General features: G+C 29.2%; 2 protein-coding genes across 9 annotated transcripts; one reads left to right on the top strand and one right to left on the bottom strand.

Moving 5' to 3' along the window:
* Positions 1–107: 107 nt before the first annotated feature.
* On the bottom strand, positions 108–10,472 carry LOC124429631 (transcription elongation regulator 1). 8 transcript variants are annotated; one of them, XR_006943499.1, is made up of 19 exons: positions 10,211–10,471; positions 9,500–9,758; positions 9,022–9,111; positions 8,753–8,947; positions 8,415–8,658; positions 8,097–8,315; positions 7,814–8,017; positions 7,414–7,681; positions 7,109–7,341; positions 6,851–7,011; positions 6,548–6,756; positions 6,308–6,458; positions 2,299–2,736; positions 2,014–2,223; positions 1,668–1,934; positions 1,479–1,556; positions 1,179–1,402; positions 470–1,065; positions 108–355 (listed from the first exon to the last, which is right to left on the bottom strand). XR_006943499.1 is itself a non-coding variant. In XM_046975172.1 (19 exons), exons 3-19 carry the CDS (start codon positions 9,725–9,727, stop codon positions 1,062–1,064), a joined length of 3,423 nt encoding a protein of 1,140 aa, XP_046831128.1. In that variant the 5' UTR covers positions 9,728–9,758; positions 9,831–9,903; positions 10,211–10,351; the 3' UTR covers positions 108–1,061. The 8 variants fall into 8 exon arrangements, 6 of the variants coding, with proteins under 6 accessions (XP_046831128.1, XP_046831125.1, XP_046831126.1 ...); XR_006943500.1 differs by having other exon boundaries at positions 108–705; positions 806–1,065; XM_046975172.1 differs by adding an exon at positions 9,831–9,903 and having other exon boundaries at positions 108–1,065; positions 10,211–10,351.
* Positions 10,473–12,102: 1,630 nt separating this feature from the next.
* Positions 12,103–12,947, top strand: LOC124429540 (COA8 family protein CG14806, mitochondrial). Its single transcript, XM_046974953.1, has 3 exons — positions 12,103–12,355; positions 12,439–12,639; positions 12,713–12,947. The coding sequence occupies exons 1-3, from the start codon at positions 12,290–12,292 to the stop codon at positions 12,911–12,913; spliced, it is 468 nt and encodes a 155-aa protein (XP_046830909.1). The 5' UTR covers positions 12,103–12,289; the 3' UTR covers positions 12,914–12,947.
* Positions 12,948–12,957: the final 10 nt, after the last annotated feature.

The following is a 12,957-nucleotide window of genomic DNA, read 5'->3' as shown; positions in this document are numbered from 1 at the left end:
AGAAAAAAAAAGAAAAAAGAAAAGAAAAAAAAAGAAAAAAAAAAGAAGAAAGAAAAAGAAAAGATAAAAGAACTAAAATTGAACTAATACAAATATAAATAAAATCATTTTCATAATATAGATTTTTATATGGAGTATACTGAGAAAATACAACAATATACTGGCTCTTGATACAACTCTACAATGAGTATTATACGCTTTACAATTTCTCATTTATCATACTCATGAATTTTGTATATAAATTCTTGTTGTCTTTCTTGGTTTAAGTTGTTGATAATGATTAATATACAGAAGCAATTGTTCGTGGAAACTTTCAATATCTTCGTATTTAACAGGACAAGTATGTAATGCATTCCTATAACATCAAGTACGGAGAGGAATATGAACTATCGTAGAGCATCAGATTATATTCTAGTCGGTTCCTTTTTTTTTTTTTTGTTTTTTAATCTTTTTTTTATCATATACTTACATTTATTACGCTGTGTTTGTATAACTGGTTCAAATAACTTAACTTTTTGAAAGATCTTCTATAATCGTGCGTTTAAAAAATATACCTCATCTGATTGTCATAAATTGCCTTATGGTACACGTTTCTTTAAAGAAATTATTTTCTAACATAAATAATTAATAAATTATCATCAGTTACACAATTTCAAACGCACACAGCTGAGTTGAGTGTTCATCTCATGCATTCTAAAGTTTTGCCTTTACACATGAAAATTTATATAAAAGAATTATAAAAGCATATTTTGCACTATAAACCGGACAATCCTATAGATCTTAAATCTGATAATGTAATAAATACCTATGTATTTATTTTCATAATACACTTTTTTGCCTTATATGATTCTCAACGAATAAGTCAGATTGTAACTTAGTACTCTGTATAACACGGCACACGTTTAACTGTGTGGAATTGGTGTTATTTTATTGATACCTATAATTACATACGATTATCACCTTGCGTGTAAAGTACTTCAATCCAACTATAGCAATAGATTCAAATAACTCATTTTCTTTTTGGGCACCACATTATGTTTTCACTTGTTGATTCAAATGTTTTAACTGAAATAAAAATAATATATCATATTTGCACATTGTATGGATTTTTGTTTCTTTTTTTTTTTTGTTTTTTTATATTTATAGTTTGTTTAGAAAAATTATCTAATCATATTTACTTCGTGGTTGGTCTTCTTGATGGTTCAGATGCTGTGGGAGGTGGAGGTGGTCCTCTTCGTGCTAATTCTTCCAAATATCCCATTAATAATCGCGTTCGTTCAGCAGCTGCCGCTTCTAATACGAGAAAACGTCGATCCTTCCTCAAAATTTCTTCGATTTCGGCTAGGCAAGCACTATTTTCTTGCACCTTTTTGTACGTCTTATCGGTAATCAACTTTGTTTCCTAAAAAAATGAGTAGAAACATAGAAATATGGGAATTAAATATATTCAATACGTTAACGTAGAAAACATTGCATACCTGCAGGAGTTCTCTGAAATCTGCTTTAGCCGCAACAAGTTTATCCTTTATATATTCTTTAAATTCTTTTTCACATTTCTGTTCATAAAAAAAAAAAGAAGAAATATAAAAGAAGAAAAATAGAATACAATACACAATTAATACATATTCTTAAAAAATAATTCTTAAATTTTATTATCATCAACGTACCCGATCACTAGATGAGAATTTAATATATCTAGGATCATCTTTTAATAATTTTTTAATATCTCTCCAAGATGCTGTTAGTTCGGTCGAAGCACCTACTTCATCTAAAACCTCTCTAAATTTATCTCGCTTTTTTCGACCAAGTTGTTCGATATGTTCATTAAACAATCGTTCCTTTTCTTCACGATCTAAACTCTCCGCTAATTCCCATCTATGATCCTTCCTCAATTGTCGTTTCGCTTCTCTCCACGCAAGATCACCGTTTCTCACCTGCATTTCAAAAAAACATTTTTATTAAAAGATGTTATATCTGAATTAGCTCATTTCAAATTAAACTTTTGATACATACCAGATCAGCAAGAAGTGCACTAAAATGTTGAACAGCTTCCGTATGGCGATGATGCTGTCTTTCTTTGTCACGATCTCGAAGATGTGTAGCCAATGTTCTCTGTACCTCTCTTTCTCTTTCTCGTAAACTTGCCTCTGCCCTTCTTTCGCGTTCTCGCTTTTGTTTCTCGCGATCTTCCTCGGAATCGGAATGATCATCACCTTCTTCCTTCTATAAAAATGCAAGTTATAATTATATAATACGTTAACAATAATTAAAAATATAAAATGACGATAGAGAACTTACATCATTTTCTTTTTTTGTATTTTTTTCATCACTTTCTTCTAACTCTCCGCTTTCTTTCTCAACAGTTTCCTTTTTCTCCTTGCCATTTTCTTCAGTTCCAGTATCTGTTCGTTTCTGTTTCTTTTCCTTATTATCCTTATCAGATTTGTCCTTAGATTTTTCTTTATACTTATCCACATCCTTCCGATCCCTGTCCTTCTTCTCTGATTTATGATGGTCTTTATCTCTGTGCCGATGATCTTTATCTTTCTCCTTTTCCTTTTTCCTTTCCTCCTTCAGAATACGAATATAGTCTCTAAACCAATCTTCTCTAGTGGTTGCTGATTCTACGACTCTGTACCTCCAATCAGATTCCAATTTTTTCTTACAGTCACTCCAGTGCGAATGTCTGTCAATGTCTTTGTGCTCACGTAGCATTGCTATGAATTCCTTTTTCACCTGAAATACATTCATCATAAGATCGTCATTATTGAGAAATAACAACAATTTTGCTTATTTACTATTATTTTACAAATCTTTATTATAATTGTAAATTGTTTTGGCTCGGATTTATCATGCACGCTTAATAATATTTCCAACCAATGAGTACACGCTTATAACCACATTACAATCACTTTATAATTATATCATGTAAAGTAATTATTTGTAATGTGGATCAAACTATTTCAACTTGCAAACCTTGTATTATGGTTTTCAAATTGTGTATTTCGTAATGGGTAGAACAAATATTGAATAATATTCATTCGCGTCAGGAGATATCACAACTTTAAGGGCTCTATTTGTTGGAATTTTTTATGAAATATGCTGTTTTCTGCTGAAAAAAAGTATACTCATTAAAGCTGTAAAAATGATTAGTTTTTAGCAAGCTGTCATTAAACAAATATACATACACTTCCATACAGAGATATACATACATCAAATTTTATATATTGTACATATAAAACATTTATATTTACACATTCATTCATACATAATAGAGCAAAATACATGAAATCGAAATTAACTCTGAAATTAATGTAACTCTGTTTCCTAAGAAAAGAAAGTATTTTGTTTTGATTTAATGACAACTTGCTTTAAAATATGGATATGTTTTTTAACGCCTTCCCTTGCTGAAAAGAAAAAATATGTTAGTAAGTTATTGTCGAGTTTGTATGATTTCAGAAATTTTTAGCCGTCCAAATTACGAAACGAGCTATTAACTCTAATTCTTACTTTCCTTTTAATTATTTCTTCAAGTTCCGTATTTAGAGTATTAGTTCTACAATCTTATAGTGGCATTGTAGCACTAACAACTTTTTCTTTTTTATATTTCTTGCTATAAAAATAATTGATATAATTTTTTCTCTATTAAATAATAAATATGAAAGAGAATGTATATATATATATATATATATATACATATATATATACATATGTATGTATGTATGTAGGCGTATATGTATATATATATATATATATATATATATAAATTAATATTTAAAACTAACTATATTTATAAATGATTCCATCTTAATTATTAATCCAGCTTAATTTTTTTTTATCTTGCTAAAACATAAAAATGATTTATTACCCTCTGTCATTCCCATTGCGTAATTTACGGACGACTTCGGAATTTCGTATAGTAACTATCCTCTTTCTCATGATATTTTTTACTAATAATTAAAGAAAAAAATTCTTAATTGTGAAATATTTCTATAGGTTTTTCTCTTTCATTTTTTTTTCTTTTTTCTTTTTTTCTTTTCTTTTTTTTTTTTTTTTTTGTTTTTTTTTTTTTTCTTTTAATACCACGAGTTGGAACCTATTTTTTTCACATTGATTTTCAACGAAGAAAGATTTAATATTACATAATCAACTTGATAACTACAATCTAACTACCCTATAATGTCCACCTTTATTACTTTCATATCTAATCATTATTTTCATAAAAGAACATAAATCTACTATTATACAAATGCATACTCCCCATTATTCCCATTTAACCATCATACCACGTTACTACAAAAATTTGATCTATCACTGTGACTTTGTACTCTAATAAAGTCTAAATCCTTTCTCTCGCACAAGTATATTTACGTGATATAATAAAAATACTTAAATCGTAAATAAAATTATTAAACAGAAAATACACACGCATATATATATGTATATGTGAAATATCACTGTAATATATACATATATATGTATGTAGTTTTAAGATATGTACATAAAGTTTTTATTTCTTAATTCAAACACATGACTTATAATGCTTCGATACAAGAACGATTAACGATTAACTATTAACTTTCAAATGATTTCTATACTCTGCAATCAAAATTGTTAAATTTTTTGGTGATAATAAAAATGTAAGAATAAATAATATAAGATTTCATTCTTGCTTCGATACATTGAATACAAATTTTAATACCGACAAAATAATAAACTTTTTTAAGTCCCGAGAACGAAATAATGCATATCAAAGTATTTGCAAGTAAAGCTACCCTGTGAGATAAAACTCTCTTGCGATTCTCATCATGTAACTCTTTCGATATTGTTTTTAATTTTGGGGAAAAGTTAATCTTTTGAAGTAACGAGGATTACGAGTAATATACAAATACCGAGTTCGTTCATTCTCATGACTCTGGTTTGGAGTAAAGAATGCGGCGCGCGAGGGTGTGCCAACTGTGCCACGTAGTGTAGGTGGGGATGGTAGATGACATCATCCATGCCACCAACCAGCTTCAGAACCAAGCCACTCCACATACGGAACCTGTCCTGCCTGCCTCCTGACTGAAGTGGAGAGTTCAGAACACATAAGTATATAAGGAACCGTCACATACTAAGATTTTATTCTCTACATCTCCCGTCTTAGAGCTACAAAAATTTTCTCTATCGAACAAATCTACTGGAGTAGAGAATGATTAGAGAAACTTCTCCTGGTATGTGTTCTTCAGCCATAAATATTAGGAATTCATTTTATATGTAATCATACAAGTGGAACAAAATAATAACATACCTATGGAACCTGAAAGAATAATTATTTATATCTGAAAATACATATTTCATTAAATATATAATTAATCAACTATATATTATTAATTATTTAAGAAGTCGCATTATATATTTCGAACTAAAGCAATCATGGTGTCTTGTCTATCATTTATTTCTTACGTCAGTAATCAATGCTAAACATTGCTAACTAATGGAATAATATATATATATATATATTTTTTGGATAATTTAATTAATGGAAGTTCTTCAAAGCACAAATATATGCTGAATCTAAACAAAATTCAGCATTCTAATAAGTACTAATTCTTGTAAGTGCATCTTACTTTGCAATTACAGATTTTTCGTTTTCTTTTTTTTTTCTCTTTTTTTTTTTCTTTTTCTTTTTCTTTTTCTTTTTTGCTTTTTTTTTCACTCGATCTTTATAAACTATTTTTAATATGACTTTATAAGAAAAATTAAAAGATATAACTTAGAAGATCTTACTGAAATATCTGAAACGAAAGTATTGAATCTTATTGATATTTAACTTAAACAAAATACTCTGTTTATATCGCTCTTCCATAAATATAGAAGATCAAGATGCATTCATGATAAACGTAGAGTATAAGAGAATACATTTAAAATATTTTAACAGAAAATTATAAATTAAATTATAATTGAATGTTTTTGTTTAATTTTCTAATTTTTTTTCTTTTCTTTTCCTTTTTTTTATTTTTTTTTTTATTTTTATTTTTATTTTTTTTTTTTTTTTTTTATTATTATTTTTTCGTGAAATATCAAAACATAACATTATATAAAAATAATATTCTTATGTTTAACTCGTCATCATGTTTTATATACTATAAATTAAAGTCTTTTGAATGCATCTATATAAACAGATTGTGTGAAGAAAACGTAAGTTCTTTTCTTTTTTATTATAATATTAAATATTGAAAGTAACTGCAAGTTTTCGAACAACAAGTTTAAAAAGTAGCTGTTGCGTCACTGTAAAATCATTATTATTTTAATAAATTAAGAATACCTGCTCTCGCTTGGCGGTTTTCTCCTCTTTTTCCCTTTTTCGGACTTCCAGAAGATACTCGTTGAAGAGGCTTTCCCGTTCACGCATCTTTTCCACATTCTTAAATCGTTCGTCACGCCCATGCTTTTGTGCAAAATCACTAAATGATGATCTGCAAATTGAAACACATATTTGTACAACTCTATTATCGATACTTTTTTTTTTTCTTTTTTTTTTTTTATGTGAATATATTTTACATACTTCCCATGAAGATTAGCTTCCTCCAAAAGTTTTTGAAATTGTTCTTTACGTTCTTTCATTTTATTTCTTTTTTCACGTCTTTCTTCCTCTGCTCTCTCCTTCACATACTTTTCAAAAACCTGCTTCCTTTCTTTGGACGTTAAAAGCAAGTAACGTGGATCGAACACGATTTTATGAAGCTCTTTCTCCCATGTGCTAAATGCCGATACCTAAATATACAATTGTATATTTTATTAGTATAAATAGAGTTTTTACATATGCATAAAAAATTTATATAGTTGAATTATTCTAAAAAAAACTTACATCCTTCTCTGCAAGCATATCTCTAAACGATTTAATCCTGGTTTCAAGCGGAACAATCGCCCTTTCTCTCGCTGCTCTCACTTCAGCTTCGATCGCTGCTTCCTTCCCAATGTCGATCGTTTTCTTACCATCCTTGTCCTCTTCCTCTTTTACGGTAGCAGCTTTATAAAAAAAAAAAAAAAGAAAAAAAAAAAATAGATACTATATGCTATTTAATTCACAAATCATTAAGGAAGTATTATTTCAAATGCAACATACGTTTAGGCTCTTCTTGTTTAATTTTCTTAGCTGGAGTTGGTTGATCATCGTCACTACTTTCACTTGTATCCGACTGCCGTATAGGTTTTGGTGTTCCGACTGCATCTGGTGGCGTAGATGTCATCTTATCCACGTCTTGACGGCCAATAAGGTCATCTGGTCTTTCCCATACAGAAATTCTTGACGAGGGATTATAAAAAAAGACACGTCCATCACCAGTCCATACGACACACCTAAATAAATAAATATATATTATTAAATAGTGTATTACCATAATATTATATTAAAGATTGTTTTAAACATGCCATGGTGTTCCTGGTACAGGTGTACTGGATATTGGTCTAGATTTATCCTGAGGTTTAACTGCTTCCTTCGAAGATGTCTCTTCTTTCTTGGGTTTAGCTTCAGTTTCTTTTGCATTATCTTTGGTATCATGAGTACTCTCTTGTTTTACTTCTTGCTTATTAACTTCAGAAGGGCTTTTATTATTACTGGTACTGGAGGTAGTTGCAGTAGTGGTAGGAGTGGTAGTTGATACCTCTTCTGCTTTTTGTCGAAGTGCTAATTTTGCATCTATTATAATGTTTGAAGAAAATAATGTCTTCGTAAATATTACATTGCATAACAATCTTAAATTAATAATTTCTAAAGTATTAATTATAAACTAACAGCACGAATTAATTGTATTGTTTATTTTTAACTCACTTTCTAAATCTTTCAATGCCTGTGGTTTTTCCCACACAGATTCTCCTGCTTTACTATTATAATAATATAGTCTACCATCTGGAGCACGGTGCTCTGTCCAAATCATGGCTGATGCAACTAATTCAGAATCAAGTTGTGCTAATATAGCTGGATCTTCGGCAGGAGCTTGGGAAGCCATTACACCATGTGGCATTTGTGGCATACCTAATAATAACAAATTATACAATACTTTCTATGTTCAATCACACATAAAACTTTAGTTAGAAATATTTCTCTAATATACCCCAATTTGTCTGTGGTGGACCATAACCACCAAATGGTTGAAATCCTGGTGGTGGCATGCCAAATGGAGCTGTACCAAATTGAGTTGGAATTGGACCACCAAACTGATTGGGCATTCTATGTTGCATTGGCATCATATTTGGTGGTGGCTGCATTATATTCGTATTTATAGTTGATGTATTTATCGTTGGTGCATTTGCAACTGTTGCAGGTACTGATCCTTTCATATAAAAAATATATTTTAAAATTTATAAAGTGACACAATATATATATAGATGAATCATTGGAATAAATAATAATATAAAAGAGATTTTATTACCATTAGTTTGATTTGAATCTGATGCTTGTGTACTGACATCTGGAGCATCATTCAGAGAAGGTGGTGGTCCTGTACCTGGAGGTGCAGTACTCATCTGATTCAATGCATCTGCATTATTAGAGGAGGACTGTTCATTACTTTGAGATACTCTATTTTCATTAACTTGTGTTGGAGTAGTAGGTGTGGAAGTAGGAGTGGTAGCACGGGCTGTTTGCTTTGATGCCCCATGCACTAATTGTTCTAGCTAATGTAGTAAACATAAAATCATAATTATCACATATCAAAATATCTTAGAAATAATAAAATTATTATTTTATTATTCTATAAAAATTACTGACCTGATCTTGCACCATGACTTTTACATTTGATCCTTCAGGCTTTGTCCATGTTGTCTCTCTAGATCGAATATTATAATAATATGACTTCCCATCTGGTGTTTTAGTTTCTACCCAAACTTCTCCATTAAGATCAAGTCCTGGAATGTTTGCTTGTGGTTGACTCTGTTGCTGCTGGTTTTGTTGTTGACCTGGAATCTGTTACACACCTTGCAATTGCTTTTGTTATACTACACATTATACTTCTGCTATTACACTTATGACTAGCTTACGCTATTCATATTGGGTGGTCCCATTCCAGGAGGTGGCCCATACGGTCCCGGTCCTGTCCCAATGGGACCATTCATCATATGCGGTGGTGGCTATTAACACATGTAATAGACAAAGGGATACCAGGCAAAAAAGAAAAGAACTATCATAAGGAATGTTCTTTTGTAAAGCCATTTCAATATTATAGATTGATTTTTGTAAGGGAAATAAGGGAAGTACAAATGACATAAATTTTAACAAATACCGATATTCTTCCAGTTGTTTACTCTCATACAATGTTTCCCATCTGCTTTGCTTTTACCAGAATGCATTGAGTTTTATAATAATTTATTATATAATTTTCTAAACATATTTTACTGAATATATCAGTAAAGAAAACACAGATATCTCAGAAGACTCATCATGATATAAACATTGTTCCTACATACATTGTATATATACACATACATATATATATAAAAAAAAAAAAATATTCTTTACCATTCCTGGTGGTCCCATAAGATTTGGTGGTCCCATTATGTTAGGTGGTCCCATAGGTCCCCAGCTTGGATCAAATGGTGGAGGCCCTCTAAAACGTGGACCAGCTGGACCAGGTGGACAGTTTGGTCGTGGTGGACCCTCAAACGGATATCCATTGTTAGCCCCACGGAACATCGGACCCCTTGGACCAAAGCCTCTGCCTCGAAACCTTGGAGGACCGCCTCTCATCGGGAAATCAAAACCACCTCTGCCACGACCCCTTAAATTATTTTTATACACTTGAGCTATCTTTAATAACTAATCTAAGCCATGACTTGGAATGTCCACGTACGAAATTTGGATACTTCAATCTGCATAAAAACTCTACATCTCCAACTCATAATTGTTAACGTCGAATTTTGGCACTGAAATAAATGGAAGGTACAAAACCTTTCACCTTGGACGATTAATGTTGATCTTGTAAAATTACATTTATTGCATGAAATTGCATTTTGTTACTTCATCGTAATACCATTGAAAAACGATGTTCTTGATGTGATCGTCTTAAACACGCGACACAATGTTTGTTGTTCTTCTTTGTCAATCATACAAAAAAAAATCGGTCGACGATTTTGCTAAAGAAAATTGTAACCTAATCCTAATTAAATAAATAAAATTCTACCCAGAACAAAAAATAAAAAATTAATCCAGGAGTAAACAAGAACGACGCACCTGAAGCTACCTCTTCCTCGCGGTACGAAGTGCCGATATTCTTCTCCATCGAAACTATAATCCTCCGTTTCTTCCATGCCCTCATCATTGTGCTCTTGTTCATTGTTGAGATTTGCCTCGACAATTCCTGATGCTTGCTCATTGCTCGATTCCATTATATTTCCAACGATCAGTTCAACTAATTTAATTTCTACACAGCCATTTACTACTTTTCTTAGCTTGTAGAAAAATGCCGCAAACAAATCACTATTTTATTCGTAAGCCGTAAACATAGTATTACCAACCTATGAACGAATAGTTCCTATTCTTTCCTAAGGTACAAGAATATATAATAAATTACCAGGTTCTGGACAAACGACAAGCGAACAAATTAAAATACATTTAATAAAATAACGATAATAAATAATAAGAAATTAATACAAATAATCTATTAATATTGTTCTCGAATTTTTATTATTAAAGCTGCAATCCCATCTTGATTTTTAACTATGATCTTGATATTTTAATCATAACATTATTTATTTATTATCTATAAATAAATAAATATATATATATATATATATAATGCATTATTTAGTTTATTAAACTTCAATATTTTTTTAATCAGAATCAGAATCAAATAATTGTGTTTGTATAAAAAACTTTTTACTTCCTTGTAGTTCAATATTTTTTGCTGAGCAATTAGTATCCTCTGATCTTGTGCTATTGTCAGATATAGAATGTTCATATATTTTTCTAATATTTATAATCTTATTTGATACAAGATTTATTATTGATAGACTGGTACTGCTAATACTCCATATTACTCTAAAATCAAATTAAGAAGCTTTTTTAACTTATATTTTTCATGATACGAAATTTATACAATGCATAATCTATAACCTTGTGGGATATATTGTATTTATGTCATCTCGATACTCTTTGATGTCTTTTACTTTTTCCATATTCTTAAATTGTGTGTTTACTGATGTATACTCTTATAAGAGATAAAAATTCAGTTAATGAAATATATGAGACATATATTTTTTATACATTATACCATCACTTATATGTTTACCATTATGTCTGTCAGTATAAGTTTCATCTTTTGATGTAGGTAAAAGATTTGATGAATTTCTCTTTGTTAAAAATGAATGTGTTGTTAAATAATTTCTTTTGTGTTTTAATGAATCACAAATTAAATTTCTAGGACTCAATGAATGGTTTCTAAGTACATTAGGTTTAGATGTAATTGTACTTGCTTTATTAAGTTCTAAAATATCAGTATTAGCTTTCTCTGGCATTAATGTTTTAATGTTTATTTCTTTTTTGTTTAATACCTTTAACATAAAGATTAATAATTTATGCTCTTAATAAATAAATTATAATAGCATGAAAATTTTATATAAAAATTAAAATTTTTTATACTGGCTGTGAATACTTATTAAACAGGTTTATCCAACATTCTTTTCTTCTGTCCAAAATATTTTTTGCTTTACAGAACTTTGACATAGTATTTTTTTTATAATTTGCTGAATATCTACGATATGATATTAATAAAATAAATAAATACACATAAATAATGCAAAATGAGATCAAGATTTAACTATTATTGAGCATTTATGTTAATTTTACTTTTGTACATATAATTTTAATTTTAATATTACCTTTTAGTTTTTGACATTAAGATAAATTGATTAATGATCTTCACAAATTAACATGAACAACAAATAAATGAATGCATTCAAAATTTCGCGCGTTAAATATCAAGTCTATACCATGACTACGTTAGTCGAAAGTACTACGTAATTACGACGCAAGTATACGTATGAAAAATTACGTCATATATGACATTAATTATAAATATTTCTTAGATATTAGTATTAATATTTATGTACAATTCTTTTTTAATGTTTTTTAATCGATATATAAATACTCCATGCTAATTAATTTAAATTACAAACTGCCAAAGAAATCACCATTTTGAATTCGTAATAAAACATTTTTATAGACATAATGAATTATCATGTGTTAATGTTTTTTAGTATATTTCTATGGAAATTGTAAAACTCATGTATTCAAGTGTAAATAATATAAAAAATGAGTAATAGATGTACTTTCTTATTCAGAAAATATCCAGTCAAAACAATTCGTCCTTTTTGTTCAGTAAGCATTTGAAGTACTTTGCTGTTTACATAATAAAGTGTAATACATTTATTTTGTCACACAATTTATTTGTTTTACATTAGAAATCATCGATAGATAAGGAACAAAATGAGGTAAATTTTGATCAAATTGGAAAACCAGATCCTGTTTCAAATTTGAGACCTATTATTTTTAAAAAATCTCATAATGAATCTAAATTGGAGAAAAAATACAGAGAAGCTAGAGAGGATATTCAGCTTTGGAATCAAACATTCTGGACAAAACATAACAAGAGTTTCGTACAAGTAAAATTGCTGAATATTTCTCATAAATGTTAAGATAACAATAAGATTTTTATTAACATATTTTTTAATTCAGGAACGCAATAAGTTTCAAGAAACATTGAAAGCACAAGGTAAAACATCATTAACAGCAGATGACATGTCTGTCTTTTATAAATATTTTCTTGACAAAAATTGGAGATTGCATTTTGACTATAATATTTTATGGTATAAAAAGAATGTTAATCTTTTATTACTTGAATTGAGGGTAAAAATATCTAAATTAATATATAAATAATTGATATTAAATTTAAATTTCAAAAGAGTAATGTGTTAGAATAT

The sequence above is a fragment of the Vespa crabro genome, chromosome 15 (genome assembly GCF_910589235.1).
Source record: "Vespa crabro chromosome 15, iyVesCrab1.2, whole genome shotgun sequence".
Classification (NCBI taxonomy): domain Eukaryota; kingdom Metazoa; phylum Arthropoda; class Insecta; order Hymenoptera; family Vespidae; genus Vespa; species Vespa crabro.
The sequence above is the reverse complement of the archived record's forward strand: the minus strand, read 5'-3'. Positions and strand labels throughout refer to the sequence as shown.